We start from the raw sequence: 27,924 nt of genomic DNA on the forward strand, positions 1-27,924 counted from the left end.
TAGTGAGACTCTGTGTAAAAAAAAAAAAGAAAAGAAAGAAATAAAAAATAACTTTTTTTAAATGAGAAAGATAATAACCAAAACACAATATATAGTGGAAGGCAAATAAATACTTTGTAGAAACTAGCAGTTTTCTTGGTATTTTACTGCAATAAATACTTTGGAGATACTGGCAGGGTGGGGCAGTTTGTGGAATGAGCTGAGGCCAGGGAGGGCTGCATTGAAGGTGACATTTAGGAGACTCAAGCGCAGCTAAGACATTCTAGAAGTGATAAACATGGGCTGTGCTCTGTCGGAGATCAAGGTGTATTTACAAACCCTCCATAATCAAGACAGTGTGGAACTGGGTGGAGAAGCCTGCAACACCAGATGAGGAGGAGCCCAGTCTTGCTCACGACAACTAAGGCAGGAACACGTCGGCAAAGAACGAACTCTGCAGGGAGCGACTGTGGCAGCAGCTCTCTGATAGGAGGGGAAAGTGAAGCTGTTCTCTGTCCTCAGAAACCGACATCAGGGACATTAAGATGTGACATGAAAGGCAGAGCCATAGCACTTTTAAAAGATAGTACAGCCGGGTGGTGGTGACGGCGGCGGCGCACGCCTTTGATCCCAGCACTCGGGAGGCAGAGCCAGGTGGATCTCTGTGAGTTCAAGGCCAGCCTGGGCTACAGAGTGAGTTCCAGGACAGGCTCCAAAGCTACACAAAGAAACCCTGTCTCAAAAAAACCCAAAAAAAGAAAGAAAAGAAAAAAAAAAGACAGTACAGAAATGTGTTCGTGACCTTGAACCTGAAGAGATTTCTTAAAGGTGCAAGAGCCAGGCGTGGTAGCCCAGGCCTTTAATCCAAGCACACAGGAAGCAGAAGCAGGTGGATCTGTGAGAGTCCAAGGCCAGCCTGGTCTGCATAGTGAGTTCCAGGACAGTCAGGGTTATGTAGAGAGACCCTGTCTCAAAAAGTCAAACAAAAAAAGAAAGAAAGAAAGAGATGAGGGGGAGAAAGGGAGGGAGGGAAGGGGGAGGGAATGCAAGAAACACCAAAAACTAGAGGAAAATGCTGGTAACATCAAGTATATTAACATGTCTAGGTCGTGTGGGGCTCAGAGCTCAATCTGCTGCACCGCACAGAGAGAGAGACAGGCAGAGGGAGAGCGAGAGGGGTGTCTGCATCCAAGAAAGTCACGGTTAGAGTGAGCTTCCTTCTGGGATGGGAGTGGATACTTGCAACAAGTGAAACTGCCGTGTCTACCGAGAGAACTTCCCCACGTTGGTGACAAGAGGCAGGGACAATGGCCAGCCGAAACACTGCCTGGGAACCTGGCAACACAGCCAGCCTATGCAGATGACACAGAACAGGGCCACACTATTGTCACAGTCAATTTGAAAATCAACAGTTACAGATTAAACCTGCAGCAGGTAGGATTCCAGATTAACAGGCAGGGACAGTCAGCTGACATCAGGGTGGGCCATAGGTCACCCATGCTCCCTACACCCTGCCACTGTTGGAAGACAGTTCTAGACTATCTCTCCAGGCTAAGGGAAATGCAGACTAATGACCCAGAAATTCCATTCCGAAGTCAACAAATACTCCAGAGGAATGCAAACTTGTGCTTGCCTGTCCTTCGCAGCACTGAGGACAACTGCCGAAGGTCCTTCAAAGGTCAGACACAAACCCACTATGAGTGGAGTGGATAAATGAGCGGAGTAGGTTCACACAAAGGAATCAATCTCACCTAGCCTGGAAACGTGTGAACTGGGACGGTGTGACACAGAAGGTTCACCGACAGGACACGGGCAGAGGGATACTTTCATCTGAAAGAGTATGTGCAATGTAGTTAGTATGTTGTTCAAAAGCTGTAGCCAACATTGTAAAACTACAAAGTAACACAAAGAAGTGATTGCTGCTAAGGGGAAGGGAGGGAATAGGGTTGGGAGGGGCCCCAGGGGACCAGTAATGTTCTGATGGGCAGATGCCCTAGGACTAGTGACCCAACTGTGTATGCACGTGGGTTACATGCTTCTCCATGTGTTAGATTTTACTCTACATGCCTATTCTGTAATAGTATTTGGGGCCAGGAGCTGGGCTGCCTCTCCAGTCCCCTCCATCTGACCTTGATCTGGCAGGGGCCTGTTTGGGGCCTGGAGGATGCATCCACCCCTGGCACTTGTTGAGTGAGTGAATGACTCAGGATAGACGGAGGGCTGAGCCATGGCAGGGAAAGCGCTTCTTTACTGTTGCTGTGAGAACCCCTGACAGTGCTGCTCTTGTGCCAAATCTTGAGTGAGAACTGTCTTTCCCCATGAGCCATCTCTGCAACCCGGTAAGAAAGAGGCTCTGGGTGGACTATCCTAGTCTTTGCTGTGCTGCTGACCAGGTGTGGAATCAGTCCTCTGAATGCCAAGCCCAGGCTCTCTGTAACCTCCCTGAGGAGATTCCCAGGATGTCTTGTGCACCCCTGTGGCGGGAAGCAGACTCTAACAATCTCAGACCTCTTAGGAGTTGCTTTCCACTCTCAGGGCTGACCCCTAAGCGGCCACCTGCTCAATACCCCAGCCAGATGTTCCCATCACATTCCTGCTTAAGGACTTCTGCTGTGCATGCGAGTCCCAGCACAGACCATGCAGGCTAAATGCAGTCTGGCCAGGGACCTATGCCCCACTTCATCTCAGCACTTAAAGGTCCTTAATTCCTGCCCCAAACTGTGAGCCACCCTGGAAGTATATTCCATTCATGTTATATTGTGTCTTTTCATTTACCCAGGAGCCTTTAAGTAGAGTCCTGTTTGCATCAGAAAGAAGCAATATCAATGATGTTTCAGTTTGTAACCAAGTCACACCTGCATGCCCATCACTGTCAGTGAGCTGCTTTCACATCCATGCCTTGTTGGTGACCTCAGAGCAGAGCTGGGAGGCAGGCCCACACGTGTGAGAGGTGAAGTGTGAGATGCCACAGGGTGGTCAGTGCACCGGTGGAACAGAGCTTCCAATGCCTGGTGCAGGCTCCCCCGTAGGGAAGCAGGCTACAGGTCATGGAGTGATACAATTGTCCATGCCTGACATCAGCCACTTAGAGGATGCTTTTTGTAATTTTGTACACTGGCCCTGGCAAATGAGCATGCCCAGCACAGGACTGACCTCCTTTGTTACTGCCTGACACACAGGAATGGCCAGGAATGTTTGTCTAATACGAAGCAGTGCACAGTAGAAGGGCCTCAGGAATGGAGATCTTGGCACAGCTGGGGAAGCGCTTGCCACGAAAATCTGATGACCTGTGTTCACTCCCTGGAATCCATGGATAGCTGCACAAAGTTATCCTCTGCTCTCCACAGATGCAGCCTGGCACACAGAGGCCCACACATACATCATGCATACACATACAAATAATAATAATAATAGTAAATAAAACATTAAAACTACAAGAAATGGGGATCTTGATATAGGACGTAGCTCAGTTGGTAGAGTGCTTGACCAGCACATATAAAGCCCTGGGTTCCAGGCCCAGTACCACATAAAAGCAAAGGTGGTGCATGCCTGTAATCCCAGCACTCCACAAGTTCGAGGTTATCCTCAGCTACACAGAGAGGTTTAGGCCAGTTTGGGCTGGAGTTCCTATCAAAAAGCAAAACCAAAAACAAGACATAAAAAATTAAAAAAAAAAAAAGTGTGAGGGTCCCGGTAGGAGCAGGAGGAAGGGGGACAGGAAGGGATGAGAGAACCCACAGGGTATTCAGCCTCTAACCTGGAGAAGATCTGCTCGTATGGGTTCAAATCCTGCCTGACCCTAGAGAAATACCCTCCCCATCCTTAATTTCATCTGTGAATCTGTAAAATAGGGTGTGGGCAAGCCCTTATCAGATGCTCCTGAGCAGAGAAGCCCACACTGCTGCCTCTTTGAGTGCCTTTTTGAGCCCCAATCTGTGCAGGCAGCAGGTCCCATGGTTATTCCACTCTAGTATGGCCTTCTTAGGGCCTCATAAAGTCGCTCTTGTCATCTGAAAAGGGGCCTGCAGTGTCTGTCTTAGTTACTGGTGTCATAATGGGGTTCTTCTTTTGCTGAAGCTCTGCTGCTTGGTACAAGAAGACAGCCCTGGTGGAGGACAAATTTCCTAAGGGAGCAGTGGTAGGCAACTGGGCCCCCCACCCACCTGGGGCCCTGGCAGTGGGGAGCAGCCAGAGCCAATGTAACTGCAGCTTTGGAAGTCAGGCTCACAGAAAAGACCTAAATAGCTATCTCCTCGGGGGAGGCTGGGAGCGGGGGAGGGCAAACTCTCACAGAAACGTCAACTTTTTTAAAAATATGTTTTCAGTAATTGCTGTTCTGTGTCAAGTTTCAGCCTGGTGGGAGTTTCCTGTCAGAATTACTAAGTAGGTGTTCCTAACAGACAAGATAATCACCCCTGTGTAGGGGCGAGATGCTGAGCACTGATCCGGATCCCTGTGCCCAGGTGAGGTGCCTCCTGGGTGTGCTAGAACCGGCGTGGGGGGAGGGAGGGGTTCTGGGCTGGGAAAGGTGCTGTGCAGGGGCAGAGGAGACAGGGACTCGGAGGGTAGCTACACACCAAAAGTGGAGGATGCTGTCCCACTCCAGTCCCTTCAGGACTACCTTGCCCATGTCCTCAGCATCCTAGAGGAGGCGGGATGTGTGTTCTGAGAGGCCTAGAGGGGGCTTCTCTCCCCACCTCAGCCGCGGCTCCTCAGCAGCAGCAGAGTTCACCTGGGTGATCTCTGGCAGTTTCTGAATCTGAGGTTAAAGGGGTCACTCACTGTCTATCTCTGTCTCTTACTGTCACTGGGGACTTTGGGGTTTTGTTGTTTTGTCTTGTTCAGATTTATTTGTATGTGTATAAATGTTTTGCTTGCATGTATGTCTGCATACTAGGTGCTTGCCTGGTACCCAAAGAAGTCAGAAGAGGTCATGAATCTCCTGGAACCTGAGTTACAGATGGTTTTGAGCCACCATGTGGGTGCTGGGAATCGAACCCTGGTCCCCTGCAACAACAGTCAGAGCTCTTAACCACTAAGCCATCTCGCCAGATTTTGGGGGGGAAGGGCTGTTTGCTTGTTTTTTATTTTGTTTTGGATACAGGATCTCATTATGTAGCCCTGGTTGGCCAAGAGCTCACGATGTAGATCAGGCTGGCCTCAAGTTCACAGAAATCACCTCTGCTAAAGGCATGCACCACCATGCCCAGCATGACAAGCTGTTTTTGAGAAACGGCAGCATTCTCTGTGACAGAACTTGAAACAAGAGAGGAATTTAGAATTTATCCCACCATCTATTCTTCTACCTATCTACCCACCCACTCACTTACCTACTGTCTACCTACCCACCCACTCATGGATCCATCTGTGTATCTACTTATCTACTCATCTACCATCTATTCCTTTATCTATCCACCTACCTATCCATTCATCAACCCATCCACCTACCTACTCTCCATCCACCCATCCATCCATCCATCCATCCACCCACCCACCATCCATTCATCTATCCATCCATCCATCCATCCATCCATTCCACCATCCACCATCCATTCATGCATGACTCCATCCAACCATCCATCCATCCATCCATGCATGACTCCATCCATGCATTCATCTGTCTACCCATCCATGCACCCAAGTATTCATCCATCTACTCATCTCTCAACCAGCTCTCCATCCATGCATTCATCTACCTACTCATCCATGCATCCAAGCATTCATCCATCTACTCACCTCTCAACCAGCTCTCCATCCAGGCATTCATCTACCTCCTCATCCATCCACTCACCTATCACTCATATCCCTTTTCTGAGCAATAGGAAACAGCTATAGAAGCATAATCCCTGCCCTCAGAGACCACACAAGCTAGGAAGAGGAAGACACAGACAGAAGCCCCAGAGGAAGCTGCATAAGGAACAACCCTAAAGTTGGGGGAGAGGAGTGGGTAGCTTGCAGCTCAAGATCATCAGAGGAGATCAGATCAGGGTTTTAGAGGCATCATCCAGGTGAGACTTGAAATCAAGGATCATAAAAGTAGGAGTGCTAGAGAGAGTGATGCTGTCTTTTGTATTTTAGGTTTTAGGTTGTTTGGGTTTTTTTTTTTCATTGTTGTTGTTGGTTTTGTTTTGATTTTAGTTTCTTTCAGTCATTATTTGACTCTATTGCCCAAACTAGCCTGAAACTCACTCTGTAGTCCAGACTGCCCTCAAACTCACAATCCTACCACTTCAGCCACCCAAGAGCTGGGGTTACAAATGTGCAGCTCTACCCATGGTTTGTCTTTGAAAGATAAGATAGTACCCATTTCCAGTTATAACTGGGTCAAGGGAGGACCCAAAGGTTGGGATATAGGAGGTACTGCTCATGGCAGGTCATGAGGAATGTGGGAATTATACAGTGCCACACGTCACATGTCATTATAAAAGGGCCTATGATGCCCACCTGGGTGGGATAATAAGGGGTCTGAGGAGACATACAAAACTGTGTGAGATAAGGAATAACTTTGGGGACCTTTACTTGACACACAGAGGGAGTAAAATCATAGAAAGATTAGTCCCAGGGTCTGGAGTGGCAAGGGGTGGGAAGCAGCGAGAGTCCTGGGTTTGCCCATGAAGGAGGCCAGGTGAGGATGGTCTGCTTTCAAGGATGCTCTGGGTGGAAGGATGGAGAGAGGGTGCTCAAGACATGAGTCCCATATGTCTCCAGATGATGGCACTGGCAAAGGATAGAGATGATTCTAGTGCATATCTAGATGCCTTTCTGCCTGCTAGAGTAACCACTCCCAGCTGCTCACAGTTGTCCCTCTTGGGAACTGCTTTGGCCAAACAGGAATAGTCTATCCTTTCCCAGAACCCAGTGGGGCAGGGGCATGAATACCTGAGGGCCCTGGCCTTGAGGTGGGCTGGTTGGGAGGTGAATTTGAATCTCCTGAGCTCCTAAGTGATAGACTGAAGCTGTGCAGGTCACAACCTGGAAGGAACCGGAAGTTCTTTGTACTTGTACACATCCTCACTCTTTGCTCCTCCCTCTCTTTCTCCCTTTTTCACTCCCCCTCTCTCTCCCTTACCCCTTCCTTCCCTCTCTTTCTTCTTGGAGAGAAATGGGTGGCTCTTCGGCTTTCCAACAAGGAGCTGGAGGCTAACTTGGGCATTCTTTCTTGAGGTTTAAAAACACAGACTAATGGCAATGGCAGAATTTCATCTGTTTGTCCCTTGAGTCAACTATCACCCACCCTCTCATTCCCACTCTCAGGGATTCCTCTTACCTCTTCCTACAGTACTTTCCAATTGGGTCTGGTACTTGTCTGCCTCTGCTTTTGATTTATTTCCCTACTCTGGTGGAGCATTTGTGTCTGGAGTGTATTTATTAACCCGATCTCATGAAGTTCTCTCACATTTTCTTAGTAGTTTGGCTGAGTATAAAATTCTAGGTCAGAAGTCATTTTCCTTCTAAATATGAAATGATTGTTCTACTCATCTTTCTTTCTTTCTTTCTTTCTTTCTTTCTTTCTTTTTCTTTCTTTCTTTCTTTCTCTCTTTCTTTATTGTAAAGACAGAGTCTCATGTTGTCCAGCTATCCTCAAACTGTAGGATGTAGCTGAGGATATCCCTGAACTTATGATTCTCTTCTCTCCACTTCCCAAGTGCTGGGATTACAGCTTCTGCATTCATGGTGCATGCCAGGCAAGCATTTTAACAACTAAACTCCTGCCCTCACCCAGTGCCTTTCTATTTTAAGGGGTTGTTGTTGTTGTTTGGTTTTGTTTTTGTTTGTTTTGTTTGTTTTTTGAGACAGGCTTTCTCTCTGTGTAGTCCTAGCTGTCCTGGAACTCACTCTGTAGCCCAGGCTGGCCTTGAACTCACTGAGATCCACCTGCTCCTACCTTCCAAGTACTGGGATTAAAGACATGTGCCACCACTGCCTGGCTTATTTTAAGGATTGTTATTGGGAAGCCTAGAGACAGTTTATAACCTTCTGTTTGTTTCTTTTTCTCTTTTAAAAAAGGTTTATAAAATCTTTTTGCCTTCTACACTGTAGATTTTCACAGTAACATGCCTGGCTGTAAGGTTTATTTTCACTCATTCTAGGAGTCACCCCATGGGCTCTGTTCATCCCTTTGGGGTCTGGATATTGTCTTAAATTATTAATTTTGAGCCGGGCGGTGGTGGCACACACCTGTAATCCCAGCACTGGGGAGGCAGAGGCAGGTGGATCTCTGTGAGTTCGAGGCCAGCCTGGTCTGCAGAGCTAGTCTAGGACAGGCTCCAAAACTACACAGAGAAACCCTGTCTCGAAAAACCAAAAAAAAAAAAAAATTATTAACTTTGTAGTTTCTAGTTTCCATTTCCTCTGTGCTTTCTTGGGGGTAGGTAGGTGCCGACATTCTAGAGGGCACACATGTAGCCATCAGAGGACAACTTTTGGGGAGTTCTCTCTTTCCACCAGGTGGATCCCAGGGTTTGAACTCAGGTAGCATGGCTTGGTGGCAAGCACCCTTACCTCCTGGGCCATCTCACGGACCCTCTGTGCTTTCTGAAACTCCTGTTCATCAAAGAATAGGTCTCTTGGATTGGAAATCATGTTTTTCCTTCCTGTTGACCACCTCCTTGTAGCTTCAACGTACTTTCTCAGAGTTCTCTTTCAATTATTATTTAGGTTTTAATTTCTGCTCTCAGTTTGTGAGCTGATGGCTCTTTCTGCTCTCTAACATGCTTTTATTTATCTATCTATTTATTTATTTTTATATTTCATGTGCATTGATGTTTTGCCACAGGTGTCCAGTCCCCTGGAACTGGAGCTACAGACAGTTGTGAGCCGCCATGTGGGCGCTGGGAATTGAGCCTGAGTCCTCTGGAAGAGTGTCCCTGAGCTTAACCACTGAGCCATCTCTCCAGCCCCCTCTAACATGCTTTTTATGTTCCATATAATTATGTGTCATAACATCCATGACTATGTGTGTGAATTCTTTCCACAGCCAAGGGCTTCTGTTGTCTCTTCAAGGATAACATTTCTTCCCGTTTTCTTTCACTGTGTGTGTGTTTATCTCCTGTTTCCACTTTGCTGGGTTTTTTGTTTGTGTGTTTGCACTGCTCAGGACCAAAGCCCAGGCATGTAAGGCCCCTGCTTTGACCTTGCTACAGTCCTACATTCTTCCTTTCTGTTTTCTTCCAGCTGCTTCTCTGCAGTTGTCTGTTTCTGTCTCTCCAACTAGGAGCACCCCTTAGCCTTAGAACGGTAAGGAGTGTGAAGTTTAAAGGTTGACAGGAAGCTACTTCCGTGGTACCCATCTCTCTGTGGATTCTCTTCAGACTAAGAAAAAGGCCTGCAGCTTTCCATCCTCTCATCTCCTCTCCTTTCAGAACTACACACCATTCCCAGCCTCCAACACAACCAGGAGGATCCCAGCAGTGAATCCTAAGCAGGGGTAACATAGCTAGCCTATCAACCGCTGCTTCCCTCCGCCTGTGGGAGGCAGTCTTGGAAACTGCAGCATGCAGGTGAAGAGCCTGGCTTCGAACCACACCTGGAGTGCATCTGCCTAAGACTGAAGCAAGGGCAAGATGAACCTCTGTCCTCTGGGACCCTCATGCATTACCAGGCTTATTACAGTTACGCTAATCTGAGCAAATAAATAAGGGTAAGTTAGTAAACATTAAACATTAATAGCCAAGCGGCAGGGAGCCTGTGTTTCTTGACAAGACAGAGGACTAGGGACTGACTTCACGCTCTTGTCTGAATCCACTGGAAAAAATTAACTCAAGCAACTGCTCTCAAGATCTGGGACAACTGGGAGGTAGAGAAGGGTGGATCCCTGTGAGTTCAAAGCCAGCCTGGTCTACATAGTTGAGTTCCAGGGCTCCCGAGTGAGATCCTGTTTCATCTCAAAAACCAACAAGACTAAAAAGCCCCCAAACAAAAACAAAACACCCTTCTTCTATCTGAAGGGGAGGTATTTGAGGCCAAGCATAGTGGTGCACACCTTTAATCCCAGCACTTGGGAGGCAGAGGCAGACAGATCTCTATTGAGTTTGAGACCAGCCTGGTCTACACAGTGAGTTCCAGGACAGCCAGAGGTACATTGTGAGGCTCTGTTCGAAAAACAAAAGAAAACAAAAGAGCTCAGAAAACAGGTGCCAACTTTGGCAAATCACCAGGTTTCCAGGCATCCTGAACCCTTTCTGGAGAAACACAAGGTACAGCTTAAAGCTAAAAAAAAATAAGCACTGGCTCCCTCAAAGACCCCCTCCTTTTGTCCTCTATGTCCCTCCCCATTGCAGACCCTTTCGGGTCATCCTCACCAGATGACTCTTCTGCCTGTCCCTCTTAGTTCCCCAAACTGTGCTGGTGCCTGTACCAGACCCTGGGTTCCTTTCAGGGCCAGGCTCTCTCCAAGCCAGGCCACGCCCCCAACAGGCTGGCCACACCTCATTCTGTCCACTGGAGTTTCTTCAGGGCTGCAGGTGGGAAGAGACTAGGAAGGTGCACAGAGCCTGTCAATCGGAACCCGCGCGGAGGAGAAGCGTCCCAAAGACCAAGCGGAGATAGCTGCTCCCAGGTTTAATGGCAAAGTCCTCTCCCGCCGCGCTTCTTGCGTGATTACATGAGGAGTGGGGTTGTGCGTGAGGACGCAGATGAGACGGAGCAGCCCCAGTTCGGCCGCAGGGCCCGACTTTCCCAGTTTCCACTTCTTGGAGGAACCCAGGAGACCAGCTAGTGGGCTCTGCAGGCCGAAGCCCCAGGCCCAGAGCATGAAATGCGCTGGGACCTTTGCGCTCTGCAGGCGGTGGGCGGAGCCGAGCCAGTAGACTGGGTCTGAAAGCGAGAGGAGGGCAGTCATGTGGGCGGGGCTTGGAGGAGGGCGGGATCGGGATAAGGAGAGAGGCGGGGTCCGGAGGTGGGCCTGCTTGGTGGGCGGGGCTACCGGTGGGCGGTCCTACACGACCAAGCCTGTCAGTCGGCGAGCCTCAGGCTCTGCAGAGAAAGATGGCGCCGCGAAGAGAGAGGGTTTCTGCGCTGCCTCGGCTCCAACTGTGGGTGCTGTTGTTTCTGCCGCTGCTGCTCGTGCCCCAGCCCATCGCCGGTCATGGCGGCAAGTACTCGCGGGAGAAGAACGAGCCTGAGATGGCCGCCAAGCGCGAGCCCGGGGAGGAGTTCCGCATGGAAAAGCTGAACCAGCTATGGGAGAAGGCCCAGCGGGTAAGCGGGATCCGGGAGATGCACGGGGCTAGGGGTAAGGAGTTGCTTGTGAGCAAAGGAGAGCAGTGCCCTGGTCAAGAGGCTGGCGTGGCCTCCGGGCCGGGGGCAGCCTACCCTTTGTACTGCTTCCCCTAAGTGTCAGATGGGCCACCCAGACCTTGCAATAAGGAGAGACCCAAAGGCCCAAGAGGAACTTGGTGCTGATCGTACGGGGCTGTGGTTGCCTTTAGTGTAGCTGGGGACCCCAAAGAATGAGTGATGCCTACCCTTCCTACCTATGCACACCAGATCACTCTGTCCAGAAAGCCAATTTTCCAAAGAGCCAGTTATTCAGATGCGGGTAGCCGGGTGCTTTCTACATGAGATCTTGTTTGCAAGCCTTTTCTTTTATCTATATTTTCCCCCGATGGAAAGAAGCAAAGCAGATGACCTGAGATGGTGACAGTACAGAAACAGCAGATGTCTCAGTTGCTAGCAGAGGTGGTTAATTTGGATGCCTTTCCCAAGGGGGTGAGGGGTGACACTACACAAGACCTGGAGAATGCCTAACTCACATTTAGCAGATATCTTTATCTGATTCTCTTCCTTTTGGAATGGAGATAGGAAGAGCCTGAGGGCTGGCTTGGAACTTGGGTCCCCTCCCTGATTGAGATCCTAAAGCAGGGCTTTTGTTGTGGTATAACTAGGCCCTCAGGGCCACAGTCTCTTCCACTCTGGCTTGAAGAGAGTAGCCCTTTAGCCCTCCAGCTTGAACATTCCTGAGTCTGGGAGGATAGTAAATAATTTGCAAATGAAGAATGAGTTTTCAAAGAAAACAGTGGAGAAACTTTGGCCCTGGAGGATTAGGATGGAGAGATAGTTGGGAGGTTGGCGTACAGCCCCACAGGCCCCTCCTGAACTACCACAGGGCCCAGCTTAGTGCCCAGCCAGTGCGTTTGAGGGGCTGCTGCAAGAGGGGGGGACAATGTGCAGTGTCCAGCCTGCGAAGGTTTGGGACAGCCCTGGTGCCCGAAGCAGCAGTTCAGCTCCCTGGAGAAACAGGCCAGGAGCACAGCGGGGAGTGGATGCCAGCAGAGTGTCAGCCATGGGAACCATCTAGAGTGAAGAGGCCTGCTCTCCCTGACAGCTGTGCCCACTGTGATGTTCACTGTGAGGAACACTGTTCACCTGAGATTACCCAAGAGAAGGATGGGGGCCCCGAAGACAGTACTAGTCTGACAGAGACAAAGTCTGTGGGGGAAGTGCACTCTGGTGCCCACAGAGCCTGGCATCCCCTTTTGCTCAGAAGCTGGCCCCAAGTCCTCCCCCGGCATGTCCAGGTGACTTTCTCAGACCTGCCGTGGCCTCACCTGTCCTCATCCTGTGCCTGTGTGGTCCCTGGGTCCTTCCCTGCGGTATCCACTCATCTGTTGCAGCATCCATTATGTCTCCTGATTGTCCACAGCTCCTTGTCACTGCTGGCATGGCTGCTCTCCTCATCCTGTCTAAGCCTCGGGCCGCGTGTCCTTCCAGCCCTGTAGCCTGAAAGTTCGGCTAAACGGAAGGGGATAGTCTTCCAGGTGGCTTTCCTTTTAGGATGCCTAGTGTCTACTCCCCGCTTCCAAAGTTGAGTAGTGTTGCTTTTCCTTTCAGACATGAAGGCTTCCAGCTGTGTCCTAGCTGCCAAGTCACCTCTGCTGAAGGGAAGAGCACCAGGTTCTTATCTTTCATGTAAACATTTGGAAGTGGCCTTCTGTTCCTTCAGGATTCAATAGTTATTAGTGCTGCCATCTCCCACCCCCACTCCCACCCTTTAGGTAGATACATGCTCACCTAGGCCCTCCCTGGATTGTAGTCTCTTAGGGGTTCTCAATGATCTTCACCATTCAGGGAGGTTTTATTTATTCTTTAAACAGTCTGTGTTTCTTTGTGTTCCAAATACGAAACTACATCATAGTGAATGGAATATAGTTTTATCATGCATGAAGCCAAAGAAAAGGTGTGGCAGAGCTGTTTGCCTCACCCCATTTCCAGCCCACCTTTAGAACTGAGGTCAGTCTTGAGAGCCCAGGGAGTGGAGTGGGCCATGGGAGAGCTCTGCAGAGGCCTGGGGCCCACCTCCATCTTGTGAGATTGAGCAATGTGACATTTGGGGAGTCATTGCTTCATGCCAGTCTAGCCCTCATGCCCTGACTCTGGTATTACCCAGTTCCTGTTTCATAGACATGCTTGTGAGGAGCTGTGAGCCGGTCAGTGGGGGACTCCTGGCTCAACCAACCATCCTGACTCAGTGCTGTGACATGCCTAGTGAGTTACAAGAGGGAGACTCCTGGGTAATGTGGAGAGCAAAGGACTGTCCTTGGAGTTGGAGGGAGGGGAACCTCTGCAGGTTGTTACACACTCCCAGAGACTCAGTTTCTCATTGACTCTTAGAGCGGCCATGTATTCAGATGACAGTTGACTTCTCAGGTCCCCTGGGAGGGCGGTCCTTCCTTCTGATTTTTTTTTTTTGTTTGAGACAAGCTCTCTCTGTGGTAGTATGCCTAGTATGGATAAGGCCCTGGATCCTGGTCCTAGTACCTCAAAAAAAAAAAAAAATCAAGATTTTATTGGGAAGTTTTCTGTAAACTCAATCTTCTACTCTGTAGTGGTTTTTTTCTTCTTCTCATACTTACTGTAGAAAAATCATTTCTTCACCAAGTCCAGCCCTTCACTGGTGTACCCTTTACCTGGTTCATAGCTCCAGGTGTCAGAATGTGAAGGTGTAGCCTGGCGGTGGTGGGCACGCCTTTAATCCCAGCACTTGGGAGGCAGGGGCAGGCGGATCTCGGTGAGTTCGAGGTCAGCCTGGTTATAAAGTGAGTTCCAGGACAAAAAAAGAACATAAAGGTGTCCTGCCCTGTTGCAGGAGGCTGCTGACAGCAGACCTCGCCTCAGCTGGGTTCCTGACACAGGGCACAGTCTCTGAAGTCCTTGTGTGTCTTGTCAGCCCTGTCCACTCTGGACTCCTAGTCTCCCGCCCCCCCACCCCCACCCAGGTCTTGTTCACCATGCCTGTCACACAGAGCTCATCACATGTCGGCCCTTTCTTCTTGGGCAGCTTCATCTGTCTCCTGTGAAGCTGGCGGAACTCCACTCTGACCTGAAGATACAGGAAAGGGATGAACTCAACTGGAAGAAGCTGAAGGCGGAAGGCTTGGACGAGGATGGGGAGAAAGAAGCAAAACTGATCCACAACCTCAATGGTACCTTCCCATTCTCACGACGGGTGCAGCCACCAGCTAGGGGCCAAGTTGAGAGGTGGGGGGGGAGGTATTGAGACATCAAGTGTAGCCTGCGAGGTGGCTCATCTGAGGACAGATAGATGCCCTGGGTCATGGTCAAAAGTCTCTGTGCTGCTTTCTGAATGTTGGAAGGGCGTCAGGGCTGGGGACTTGACGAATTGATACCCAGGCAACCAAAGGCTCTGGAGCTTTTTGGCCAGGAACAGGATATAGGATGCTGTCAGCCAGATGAGGAAGCAGGTGTGATCTCAGAATGGAGTATGCTGGCAAGGCAGGGTTGTGAGCATCTCCTTGTTGTGGACATTGAAGATGGGCAGAGCTCTCACATGCCCTATTCAGTGTGCATACTTATGCATCCTTAGGTCTAGATGATAGGTGTGACTGCTCCATTTGGATTTTCCTCTGCCATCCTCCCAACACCCTCAGCCCACACTCAGGCACTAATAGGAAGAGTTGGGTTCATTGTGTGCCATCCTGTGGCCTTCAGGATACGGCACGTAGACTGGCCACCAACCCTTCTGTATGCCCTGGGCATTAGGGTTTTACCCTAGCTCTGCCACCCCATCCACTATACCCCCACTCCTTGAGCTAACACCCTGCTTCTCACATGACCGGGTCATGTGCTGCCTCTCATGGAAGTCCCAAACTGAGTGGAGTATCCACCATGAGACTCCACTGGACTGCAGGATGGGTGGAGTTCTCGTTGACCGGCATAAGCAACTGAACTGTACCCAGGGTTCACACAGGTGGCTTCTTCAGAACTAGCCCTCAGGGTCCATACCTCAGGCCTGATGTCCACTGTGGAGTTGGTCCCCCAGGAGAGGAGGCCAGGAGCTGCCAGAGGGAAGTAGGCAGCCAGCTCTGCAGAGATGGGGTTGGGCTCAGAGGTAGAGGGATGCAGACGTTCCAAGGAAGTGGGCCAGTGACCAGCCTCTGGCTAGCCAGTGTCCTGGCCAGGGAGTAGTTTCTTCCAGCGTGGCAGAGTCTGGCCCACAACTCAAGTAGGGCAAGGCTGCTTGGGCGATGCTTTCTTTTCACTGGTGCTTGGCAGCACACCTAACAGGATTTGGAGCCGACACCTGAAGCTGACTCTTCTAAGCACTTGGTAGATGGGTGTTTACTGATGCTGGCTACCCGCTGGCTGTGGTCCATGTGCGCCCCTCCATTCACTGTTCAAGTCATTGTCAATGCTGCTCCCACACCTTGGGGACCAAAGTACAGAGTACAGACCCGTAACCTGGGGATAAGAAATAGACACTGCTGGTAATCACAAGGAAGGGGTAGGCCCCCTAGCTATAGCCAGCTCTACCCTGGGCCAGGCCAGATCCTTAAGGCCTAGTCTCATGGAAGCAGCCTCATCTAGACCCTCAGCTCTTGTGCAAAACCCCGCATGGACTCAGTCCTGTGAGGCAGCGATCCTGCTGGTCTATTCAGGGGCATGCCCACTATCAGCTCCAGGGCTACCTCACTCCCCTGGCTGGGCCTGGACACTGCTAGGAACTATGTGAGACCTCAGCTTTCTGGGATTCTATTTCATACAGAGCTCAGCACTCCAGGATCCAGAACCTTGCTCAGCTTTACTTCTGAACAGTCTTGAGCAATTTGCTTATGGGCCCCGAGTCTGATAAAGCCCCTTCTGCCCAAGCTCCCCTCCTACCCCTACCCAGCTCAAGCACCAGGGTTACCCAGCTTGAGGGTAACAGTGACAGCTCTTTTCCATGGTGGCAAGCAGTGAGCAGGCTTGGGCTAGGCAGCAAAGTTGCAGAGGCAATGCCAGGCACTGGCTCTCTGAGACTGAGGTGTCTGAGCCCCCAGACTCCAAGACTCCAGCAATCTTCCTGCCTAAGCCTCCCACGAGCAGGGATTACAGGCACCAGCGGCTGTCCACGTATAGCTTTGCACGTCTGAGTTAGAGTCCAGATCAAGTCAGTGTATGTACCCACACCGTCTGCTCACGGATGCCTCCTGACCTGTGAGTAGAAGTGGCTTTCCATGGTCATCTAGAATGCTACAGACCGCTTGTGACTGTGGCGCAAGGCCCTGTGCTCACAAACTGGAAGGTAGGTATGCACATTATACCAGGTTCCAGGGGTTCAAGCTTCCAGACAAAATGAGGCATCTTAGTTCTTAGGCCTGGGAAAAGGGTAGAAATCCCCCAAAGGCAGGTACAGACTGAGCAACAGGGACACTTGCAGGGCTGGCCGTGACTGAAAGCAGACCCCAGAAGAAGGAACGAGGTGGGGGCTACGGTGTCAGCCATATGGCCACTGACCCACTGGAGCGTGGAGACCATGGTGCCATGTGGAACTGTCCAGTGAGAGCTGTGTGATGAAGGTGCTAAGGAAAGGCTGGGGACCAGTGGGTCACCAGCTTGGACCCAACAGAGTAACACAGCAGAGAAGTTCTGTACCCTTTCTAGACAGGACAGGGTCACAGGGGAGGATCCCCAGTGGCTAAGCAGACATTAGGCCTAGGAGTGTCTCTGCCTTTAAGAGACAAGCAAGCCGGGAGGTGGTGGCACATGCCTTTAATCCCAGCACTTGGGAGGCAGAGGCAGATGGATCTCTCTGAGTTTGAGGCTAGCCTGGGCTACAGAGTGAGTTCCAGGACAGGCACAAAGCTACACAGAGAAACCCTGTCTCGAAAAACCAAAAAAAAAAAAAAAAAAAAAAAAGAAGAAGAAGAGAGAGACAGACAGAAAGACAGACAAGCAAACCCTCTAACCAAACAGACATTATGGGTGGCTGCTCATGGAATACAAGTTCCAGGGCAGTCTGGCTGGCAGGGGTGTGGAAGTTAGAGGCCAGGCATTTGTGAAGTCAGCTGGCCTGCTTGCCCTTGTTATGTGTTGGTGACAAAAGGTGCCGAGCCCTCCAGAGTGGAGGGGCTGTGGTGTGGGTATGCACAGAACCTGGGCATCTCAGAGGCCAGGTGCCTGTTGGCCAGCCTCTCCTAGCCATCACCCTGACACCCAGGAGACTGTTCTGTGCTGGTTTTTGCTGGGGTTTGGCATATGCCAGAAATGGGAGCATCATGATGCGGTCCTACTCCACACATCAGGTCACACCCTCCCATGAGCTCCTGATTCAGGAGGGCTCAAGCAGGGGGTGTCTGTGGTGGATGGAATTCAGGATGTCTGTGAGTCCCTGGCCATGCCCTAACCTGGTACGTGTTTTCCCAGATCACTTAGGAGAAGGGTGAAAGGAATCTTCTAGAAAATGAGAAGCAGACTCACCTTACAGGCCCCCATGGCAGCTTCTGCCTGTCAAGGGAAACAGTGTCCACTAAAAATCAAATACCCGCTCTCTAGTCATCTTGGCCAGGTACGGACTGGATGGGAGGAAGGACACCCAGATGGTGCACAGCAACGCACTTGAAGACACCCAGGACGAGCTGGGGGACCCCAGGCTGGAGAAGTTGTGGCACAAGGTACCATTCACCTTTCCCCCTCCCCTTCTGAACTTGGGCCGACCTATAGAGTTAAGATGTGGGGCCGTGGGGCTCTCTCTGTGGTCTTGCTGCCTGCTCTGTGGTGAAGCCTGCTGTGTGGGAACCAACTCAGGCTTCTGGCTTCTCCACGAGACATGATCTGTGCTCAGACTTCCCTTCCTGTGAAGTCTGCTGTCCTGGTTGGTCAACAGAGGAGTTCTACAGTGCTCCTAGCTGTCAGGACTGCAGGCATTAGAAGGCTCTTCAGGGTATGTGGCTGAATCACAGGTGTATCAGGTCAGGCCGCTCTGTCTTTACTTTGTCTCTGGGACTGGCCTCGGTCTTGCTTCTGTGCTTAGGAAGGGGGCCCTCAGCTGTGTGCAATGTCGGCGTGGGCTCTTGGGGCTGTGATTGGGAAGGCGAGCAGTGCTGGGTCTGGCCCATCTTTGCTTTGGGGTGCAGACCTAAGCAGAGCACAGGTGCAGGGTGGGCATTGGGATATGGCAGCAGTTCAGTGCCACAGGCTCACTTGCTCCCGCTCCCAGAGTAGCCCATCTGGGTTACACTCATCTAGTCCCTGCTGGACCATGGAGATGGCCCTGCTGTCACCACCATCCACACAGCCAGAAGAGCTAAGCAGATGTAGGTAACTTCCTCAGTCAGGGTCCTTCCTCTGTCTTCTCTAGCCAGCCCTGTCATATCTGTGGACATCAAGGGAAAGGGACACTGTCCATCAGGAGCTTCCAATTTGGGTTTTCTTTTCCTGGTACACACACCTAGTAGAGGGTCACAAGGCTAGCAGAGGATGAGAACAGCCCCAAGCTCTTTGCTCTGGAGCAAGGATCCTGCCGACAGGCGCCTGAACTCCTTGGGGTGTGCTGATGACGGGACAGGCATGGTCACTCCAGGCTGTTTCTTCTCAGGCCAAGACATCAGGGAAATTCTCCAGTGAAGAACTGGACAAGCTGTGGCGGGAGTTTCTGCACCACAAAGAGAAGATCCACGAATACAATGTGATGCTAGACACACTGAGCAGAGCTGAAGGTGCGCCCCGTGTCTACCTGTGCCCCCCTGGGCCCACCTGTACCGGGCACAGTATTCCATGGTTCCCAAGGGTTGTGGGGAGGGGACGGGACATTTTTCTCATGTTTCTACCCATGTTCATGGATGCAAACAGGTTTTGTACCAGTCGTGTTACACCAGTCCGGCTGCACAGATGAAAGGTGGCTTCTGGGGTGACTGAGGTACCCTGACGTAGCAAGCCAGCCACCATCACTTCTCACTGGTGTGACCTTGCCAAGTAGGGGACCTGAGAAAGTTGGTCCCTGGGGCAGGCCTTTGGGTACAGATGCCGAGACATCCACCCTTAGACGTTTGTGTGAGAAAGCACATGCACCAGCCCACACTCAGGGTTGGCAGAGGCATGGCCAGTGGATGGACTCAGGGCCGTCTTGGCCACTAGGACCCCAGGCCTGCAGGGGAAGTCCTTGTCAGACACGCTGCATCTTGTTCCACAGAAGGTTATGAGAACCTTCTCAGTCCTTCCGACATGAGCCACATCAAGAGCGACGCGCTGAGCAGCAAGCACAGCGAGCTGAAGGACAGGCTGCGGAGTATCAACCAGGGCCTAGACCGCCTGAGGAAGGTCAGCCACCAGGGCTACAGCCCCACCACCGGTAAGCCCTTGCTTGCCCCGTCGGTGTGCAGTTTATTTATTTATTATTATTATTTTGTTGTTGTTGTTGTTTGGTTTGGAGGGGGGTTTTGATTTTGTTGTTTTTTGTTTGTTTGTTTTTCAAGACAGTGTTTCCTCTGTGTAGTTTTGGTGCCTATCCTGGAACTCACTCTGTAGCCCAGGCTGGCCTTGAACTCACAGAGATCCACCTGGCTCTGCCTCCCGAGTGCTGGGATCAAAGGCGTGCACCACCACCACCCGGCATCCTATGTGCAGTTTATGCCTGCTGATGCCTGATGGGGGAATTGTCTGCTTCTGCTTGGGGCGGGCAGACTGACAGACACATGCTTAGGGGACAGGTACATGGACTCAGGAGTGCCCAGGAGACTTGTCAAACTCAGTCCTTGTCTGTGTTGAAGAGTGGCCTGTCCTGGGCCTCACTTGCTGTAATATAAATGTCTGGGCTGGGAACTAGAGAGAGATGGCTCAGTGATTAGGAGCACTGGTCTCTTCCAGAGGACCTGGCTTCTATCCCTGGAACCAACATGGCAGTTCACAACCATCTAACTCCAGTCCCAAGTGGTCCAGTGCCCTCTTCTGGCCTCCGTGGGCACCATGCCTGTGAAAGATACATAGACAGACATACATGCAGGCAAAACACTCATAAAGGTTAATTACCAGGACTGGTTTGAAGTGGTAGCAGAGTGGCCCTCAAGGTGGTGGCTCATCCAGGCCACTTTTCAGTCTTGATAATCTCACACAGGACTGTCTCCCCAAACCCTTGCCAGTGGAGGCCAGCTTTGACAGTATCACTGACCTTTAGCCCTTCTATCAAGCAAGCAGGATGACGGCTTCTGCGGCAGTGACAGTCCCACCCTCTGGGGCTTACAAAAGTGTTGGGGCCAGGCCTGCTGTCCATCCTGGGGCTCTAGGCAGTAGGTACCTAGTTTCATCCCTAAGCACAGGGCAGTAGCCGGCAATGGATAAAGTCCTGCTTGCTCAGCCTTAGATAGCATGGGCCCAGGCAGAACCTCCTCCTTCCGGGGCAGCACCTGCAAGGCCTTGTGGGGCTGGGCTTGAGGCCTACTACGAAGTCTTAGCACCCTATCCCAAGACTGCTTGCTGTGGGGGTGACCAATCTACCTTGTAGGCCAGCTGTGAGGTACTGTTGTTGGGTTAATGGGACTATACAAGGGAGTGTGGCCATGGTCAGTGTGCTGGGTATCACCTCTTTCTCCAACCACAATCCTGCTCTATAGTTGGAATTTTGTCTTTGGGCTGCCAACCAGCTCCCAAATAAAGACACGGAAACTTATTATTAATTATGAATGCTCAGCCTTAGCCGAGACTTGTCCCACTAGCTCTTTTAACTTAATTTAATTTAACCTGATTCTTTCTATTCATCTGTGTTTCGCCTCAGGGCGTTTTACCTTTCATTCTGTATGTCCTTCTACTTTCCTGCTTCCTCATTTCGGGCTGGCCCCGGCACCTCTTTTTCTTTCTTCCTTCTTCTGCACGCCCCCCCGCAGCCTAGATTCCTCCTCTCACTTACTCTCCCTGCCCGGAAGTCCCGCCTATACCTCCTTCCTCACTATTGGCTACTCAGCTGTTTATTAGACCAATCGGGTTCCTTAGGCAGGCGAGGTAAAACAGCAACACATCTTTACATAATTAAACAAATGCAGCACCTCTTTACATGGTTAAACAAATATTCCTCAACACTGCCCTCCATGGGCCATCTCCTAGGGAGCTGTATCCAGACAGTCCCTTCGCTTCTCTCACTGGCCTGCCTGTTCCTAACCCCTACACTCCCAGGAAAACCAGGGTTCCCTTGGGTCCTAGACAGGAGTGGCCCTGTGGAAAACTAGGATCTTCTGCTGTGGCTCAGGGGTAGCCAGACCAGGGAGCCTTGCTGTTTACCCCCAGAGGTGGGTTGATATCAGGGGTTCATGGGAGCTAGAAGGTGAATGGCCGAACCCCAGCCTTAACTAGATGACTCTCAGCCCTCCCCAATGCCCATCTGGTCTTCATGACCTATCACACCCCAGCTCTCACTCCCTCTCACCTCAGCGGCGGTCAGGGGTGTGCCGATGGTCCTGGCCATGTGTAGCAGGTGATTCTGAGTCCACGGGATATGACCCCTCACTTCAGGCAGTGAGGTTACAATCAGGCTACATCTAAGCTGGTGCTGTGAGCACAGACCAGGTACTTAGTGCTCCCAAAATGCAACACACACAGAATTCCCTCAGGCTGACAGGCCACATGGGCCCCCAGCACCAGGGTGTGTCCTCTACCTACCCAGACAGACGACCCTTGCTCTCCTGCAGAATTTGAAGAGCCCCGGGTGATAGATCTGTGGGACCTGGCCCAGTCTGCCAACTTCACCGAGAAGGAACTGGAGTCATTCCGGGTAAGGAAACTGGGAGGCAAAGCTGTGTCGCCTTCTATTGTGGCCTCTGTCTCTTGCCGGTCTCCAGTGGGATCAGGCTCTCTGTTCTTTTTCCTCATGCCGCAGTCCCTTCATGTTTTTGTCCTGACCCTTTACCTTCCTGCCCCTGGCCTCTGCAGCCCTGTCATCCTGGTTGGAAGCCAAGTGGCAGCAGGTGGGCACGCACCTCCCATGCCCTCAGTCTCAGTACCTCCTGTGTGTGGCATCTGGTTGGAGTGGGGGGGAGGGGCTGCCCGGCATTGTGCTGTGAGATGCTGAGAGGGATGATGGCCAAGGTGTGAGGTGTGGGCAGAGCTGCGGAGGCTGAGTGGTGGAGTATCTTCTAAGCAGGATTGTTGATAGTCAGTTGCTGTTTAGGGTAGGGTGGAACATGCTTGGGACCTGTATGGTTTGAGGCCCCCAAGTCCAAGGCTCCTCCAGTGTGTCTGTGCCCAAGGAACTCCAGGGGTGAGGCTTCTAGAGGCTGCCACTGACCTCCCAGAAAGCACTGGACCCATGGGGTAAAAGGGAGCAGGCAGCCTGTGAGAAGCAAAGGCATCCTTGGGAAGCAAGGCAGTGAAACGGAGGTGAGACTGTCCTCATGAAGCTTGAGCTTTTGTGGCCTTGGGAAGAGACCTTGTATCCCAAGATGCAGGCTCCCTCAGTCATGATCTCATGAAGGCAGAAGACGGGATAACCACCAGGACCTGGGGTGGTGGGCCTGTTAGGGAAGGAGGGAGCAGAGAGGGTACAGAGCACTTGTGGTCAAGCTAATCCCTGGGCACCAGCCTGTGGGGCCAGGAAGGAGCTGGATGCCTAGTAGGCAGGGCTGCTGTTTCCAGAGGTTCCATATCTAGATGTGGTGGGTGGGAGCAGAGTCAGCATGGGAAAGAAGGTATCCAGGGATGAGAGTACAAAGGTCCCTGCTGCCACCCGGTTCTAGTGGACAACCCCCGTTTAGAGATTCTTAGCAGGAAGCATGTACCAGTTTTCGTGTGTGCAGCCTGGTGGTTGCCGGCAGTGGTCAGGACCATTGCTGGACAAGAGACCTCGGGTCTCTGTGTTGGAGGAAGCTAAGTTGTTGACACCCTCTAGGAGGAGCTCAAGCACTTTGAGGCCAAAATTGAAAAGCATAATCACTACCAGAAGCAGCTGGAGATTTCCCACCAGAAACTGAAGCACGTGGAGAGCATCGGTGACCCCGAGCACATCAGCCGCAACAAGGAGAAGTACGTGCTGCTGGAGGAGAAGACCAAGGAGCTGGGCTACAAGGTGGGACACGCTGTTCCTCTCACCCCCTCCGCCCTTGTACCCAGTCCTCTTCAGCCCTGTGCTTGGGTCTCGATCCGTGACCTCCTGACTCAAGGAAACATAAATGCCGTCCATGGGAGCTCGGAGTGGCCTGGTGCTCAGTGTGGCAGATGCTGGCACTGCCAACAGACGTGATGCCTGTAGACGTGTAGGGCAGCAAGCGTTGTAGCAGTCGGGGACAGGGAGCTGTTTCCTGGCCTGCTGAGGTGTGGGCTTGAATCCTAGGCTGGCCGTGCTGTGGGGCGACTGAGGTGTCGCAGGGGGGTCCCCAGGAGTCCTTTGGGGAACAACCTCTGGGTTAGTTGCAGACAAGCAGAGGCACAGCAACTGCATGAGCAGTCCCCACAGATTCCTGGAAACCTGAGGAAGCAGCTTCCTGCCTCCGGAGGGACCTGGGGCTACAGCCAGCATGGGAGAGCCCCTCCCGTACCTTCTCAAGTTGAGCCACCACGGGGTGTGTTAGCTATGCAGAAATAAGTAAATCTGAGAAGTTAAGTGGCAAGAGAAGAGTGCTTATGGACGAGGCTGAAATCTAAGCACATTCTCAGCTGCCCCTGGCTGCCAAGGGACTTGGAACAGTGTGCGAGGGGCCCCATGAATCTGAACAATAGACTGGGGATGCTGGGGCCACGGGGTATGCTTGGAGACCTGCCAGCAACTAACTCCAGTGGGTAGCACTACCACCCACCATTTTGAGAGAACTCATAAAATCAGAGATCAAGCCTGGGCCTTGCTGGCAAGCCACTAAGGTTCTTTGTGTCTTTGTGGTGTTAAGGGGTCAGAAATGGAGTTCTCCGTGTCCCCTTGCAGGCATCCACCACTGTGAGGGAGAGTCACTATCCTCATGGCCCATCACAGGGTCTCCTAGAAATAACAGGGCAAATGTCCCAATGTCAGTGTCTTTTGGGACGATCTGCTTCCAACTGCTTGGTTTTAGTATCCCTTGTGTCTTTGAGTCTTCCTTATGACATGTTCTAGATGGCTCTGTAATGGAAGATGGGCCAGAGTGTTTAGTATTGGTTTTCAGCTGTCTCCCGTGATCTCATGAAGTGACAGGCTTGCCATGCTGTCCCCCACTGACAGGTGTCCCTTCCACAGGTGAAGAAGCATCTGCAGGACCTGTCCAGCAGGGTCTCGAGAGCTCGGCACAATGAGCTCTGAGGACCAGGAGCTGCCAGCAGAGAGGCTCCTGAGGACACGGGGAGCCGGCAGCATGTCATCTGCATGCACAGCCCCGTGGTAACTGGTGTGGCTGACCACAGTGACGTGGCAAGGAGGATCCTTGGACACACTAATGTGATCCTGCTGTGGTTGGCAAGGACTTCTTTTCTTTCAAGCAAGTGTGTGTGGCTGTCACCACCCTGGTTGAGGGCCGTGGGCACAGCCACCAGTGAGATATGGCTGTACTCCATGCTGCAGCAGCACAGTTTACATTGAAATTACATAAATCTGTCACTGGAAATGTTCTGTACGGAGTCCTTAAATACATGGCAGGATTTTGAGCCACCCAGTCCTTACCTGGTATCTCGATGGATGGGTCCAACTAGAGTCAGAGCCAGCACCATGGCAAAGTAAGTTATGGATGATGGGAGGCGGGATGGGCTAGTTTATTTGAAGCATTTCCCTCAAGGCCCCTATCCTCTGTCTCATGGTCCCCAGACAATCACTGTCCCCACTTCACTCACCCTCTCGCCCTCCTCGGTGTCCTGACCCCAGGTAGTTTGAAATCAAGAGCCCAGTAGAGGTGAGATTTCAGGAAGAAGATGGCAGAAGTGAAAGCCAGCAGGTGTGGAGGGGTGGGGGGGAGAGTCAGGGGTCATTTTGTGCCTCCCCAAATACCCTGATGGGCTTCCATGTCCAGACTCAGTATTTGATCCCTCACACAGGAGATAGTCAAAAGGACCTCTGACCCCTGCAGCCGATCCTGGAAGATCAGGCCATTGGGCTCGATAGTGTCAGGATCTCAGCTTAAAAGTTGAAATCTGCCTAACAGGAGTACACAGTTAACGTTGTTTGTAAGAACATCAAAGCTGGAGAGATAACTTAGTAAATAAAATGCTTGCTCTGCAAGCTTGAGGTCTATAGAATTCAGATCTCCAGAACCATGTAAATGCCTTGTGGGTGTGGCGGCCTGCCTGTAATCCCAGCACTTGAGAGGCAGGGAAAGAGGACAGCCAGGGTGAGCTGGCTAGCTCTATCAGCCAGTTAGCAAAAGTAGAGCATGATGGAAGAAGACACACAGTTCTGATGTGTGCACACACTTACACATATACCTATACACAAGTGAACACATGTAGACACTCATACATGGGCAAAACTTCAAGGGCAGCATGCAAGAAGCCTCCTGTTGGTTAAAGACAGCAGCGGCAAGGAGCAGCAGGCCACAGTGACTCCCTCACCCACACAGTGTGTGCCACCGCCCGGGCCAGCTAGGATATGTCCCTTTCAGAACTAGTAAACATCTGCCCAGAGCTCTCAGCAGTGTCTGAGGCCCAGAGAAGTGCCTGTGACTAGGTTTTCAGCTCTGTCTTTCTGGTTCAGAGACACACTCTGAAGGACTCCTGTGCCACACACAGCTCAGGGACCTGGGATGACGCTGGGCCCCTTGAACACCAGGCTCAGTCTACTACAGGAGCAATGCCTGGTATCAGAGATGCAAAAGAAGGAGATGAACCTTCACTCAGGTTTGTTTCTGTCCCTAGAGTCAGAGGTCATGGCTGCATTTTCCTATGTAGAAATGAGAAATGAGCGTGTTTGTAGCAGCCCAGTGAGCCATCTCTGTGAGTGATGTGGAGCCCATAGCTGAGTCGGAGCAGATGTGACCAGTGCAGGGGCCGCCTGCTCCTCGGAGCTGACTGACCCCTCGGTACAGAATTGGGAGGCTACTCCTGGCTAACTCGGGAGTCAGACCCTGCAAACTGCTCCCTGGGGGAGTGTGACTCATGGCAAGGAATGCTCAAACTACAGACCTAGACGAGGTGGTTCTGGCTGGCAGTGCTCTGCCATCTAGCAAAAGTACAAGTCCTCAGGCTGGCAGGGGAAGGCATTTGCTGCCCAGGCTGGTGACCTAAGTTCAGTCCCCAGGGACCATATGATAGAAGGGAAGAACAGATTTGTGCAAGTTGTCCTCTGGCCACATGTGTGCTGTGACATGTGTCCCCTACACAATAAAATATTTTTCAAAGTATTTCTGGGAAAATGACCTGTGTCCCTATTTTTCCAACCCAAAGGTAAGGTCCCATAAGCCCAGGGTAGCTCACAGTTGAAAACACAAGACAGCCAGGCCCAGGAGTGAGAGCTTATAGGGGTGACAGCAGAAAGGAGCCAGCAGGTAGGGAGGGTGGTAAGACAAACAGGGATATGAGCATCTGAATGGCACCTCTAGATTCAAGAGATGTCTGCACTGAAAAGAGTGTCTTCACAGGAAAGGGAGCTGGAGCCACTTGGCTCCTTGGGGGAAGACTAAAGTCACCTTGCACATCATGCACAATGCAAAACTGTCCATGGGCCCAGTGTGCAAACCATGCTGATGGGCCGGGTGGTGGTGGTGAAGAACTAGAAGATGACCAGGCAGTGGTAGTGCACGCCTTTAATCCCAGCACTCAGGAGGCAGAGCCAGACAGAGCTCTGTGAGTTCAAGGCCAGCCTGGTCTACAGAGTGAGATCCAGGACAGGTACCAAAACTATACAGAAAAAACGTGTCTTAAAAAAAAAATTAAAAAACAAAATCTAGAAGATGGCCAGGTGGTGGTGGTGCACACCTTTAATACCAGCACTCTGGGAGATAGAGGTAGGTGGATCTCTGTGAGTTCAAGGCCAGCCAGAGTAAGCTCCAGGACAACCAGGGCTACACAGAGTAACCCTGTCTTGAGACAAAAAAAGAAGAAAAGAAGAAAGAAGAAAGAAAGAAAGAAAGAAAGAAAGAAAGAAAGAAAGAAAGAAAGAAAGAAAGAAAGAAGAGAATAGAAAAGAAAAAAGGTAACCCAGGAGGATCTCCTGAAGTTAGACCAAGTTGAATGATTTACTCATGAAAGAAAAGTTTAGATTTCATCAGAATTGGAAATCTGCTCAGCAAAGATGTCACTAAGAAAGTCAACAGAAAATTGGACTGGGGCTCAGTTAGCAGAGTACCCGCTTAGCATGCACTGAGCCCTGCGATCAATCCCCAGCACCTCACGCACTGGGTGTCGCGGCACATACCTGTAATCACAGCATTGGGGAAGGGTCAGAAGGGTCAGAAGTTTGAGGTCATCCTGGGCACGTGAGACTTTATGTCCAAAGCTCGCCTAAACGGCATAGAGAATTGTCCAGCCAGTTCTTTTTAATGAGCAAAAAGATCGTGTAGGCTCTTTACCAGTGAAGATGCCCACATGCCCAGCAGCATGAGAAGGGGCACTCAGCATGTACAGGTGGTGAGGATGCAAAATCTTCCAGTGAGATGCCACTGTATCCCCCTCCCCTGAAATGGCTGAGCTCAGAGTCCCCACGCCCTAGTGCTTGAGTGTGCATGCGTGCTTACGTGTGTGCATGTAGTGTGCAATGGTGAAGCCTCCCTAAATTTGAACACCCTCTACCAGACAACCTGAATCGGCACTGGCATGAACACATGTCCGAAGATAATGCCCCAGCAAGTTTATTCC

The 27,924-nt window shown here is 51.2% G+C and overlaps 1 protein-coding gene across 1 annotated transcript; it reads left to right on the top strand.

The window, feature by feature from the left end:
• Positions 1-10,914: 10,914 nt before the first annotated feature.
• On the top strand, positions 10,915-26,471 carry Lrpap1 (LDL receptor related protein associated protein 1). Its single transcript, XM_052736136.1, has 8 exons — positions 10,915-11,178; positions 14,258-14,402; positions 17,752-17,870; positions 18,794-18,914; positions 19,388-19,546; positions 21,873-21,955; positions 23,069-23,245; positions 24,383-26,471. The coding sequence occupies exons 1-8, from the start codon at positions 10,966-10,968 to the stop codon at positions 24,443-24,445; spliced, it is 1,080 nt and encodes a 359-aa protein (XP_052592096.1). The 5' UTR covers positions 10,915-10,965; the 3' UTR covers positions 24,446-26,471.
• The last annotated feature ends 1,453 nt before the right edge of the window (positions 26,472-27,924 follow it).

Source organism: Peromyscus californicus, unplaced genomic scaffold (genome assembly GCF_007827085.1).
Source record: "Peromyscus californicus insignis strain IS unplaced genomic scaffold, ASM782708v3 Scaffold_13__1_contigs__length_99412109, whole genome shotgun sequence".
Taxonomy (NCBI): domain Eukaryota; kingdom Metazoa; phylum Chordata; class Mammalia; order Rodentia; family Cricetidae; genus Peromyscus; species Peromyscus californicus.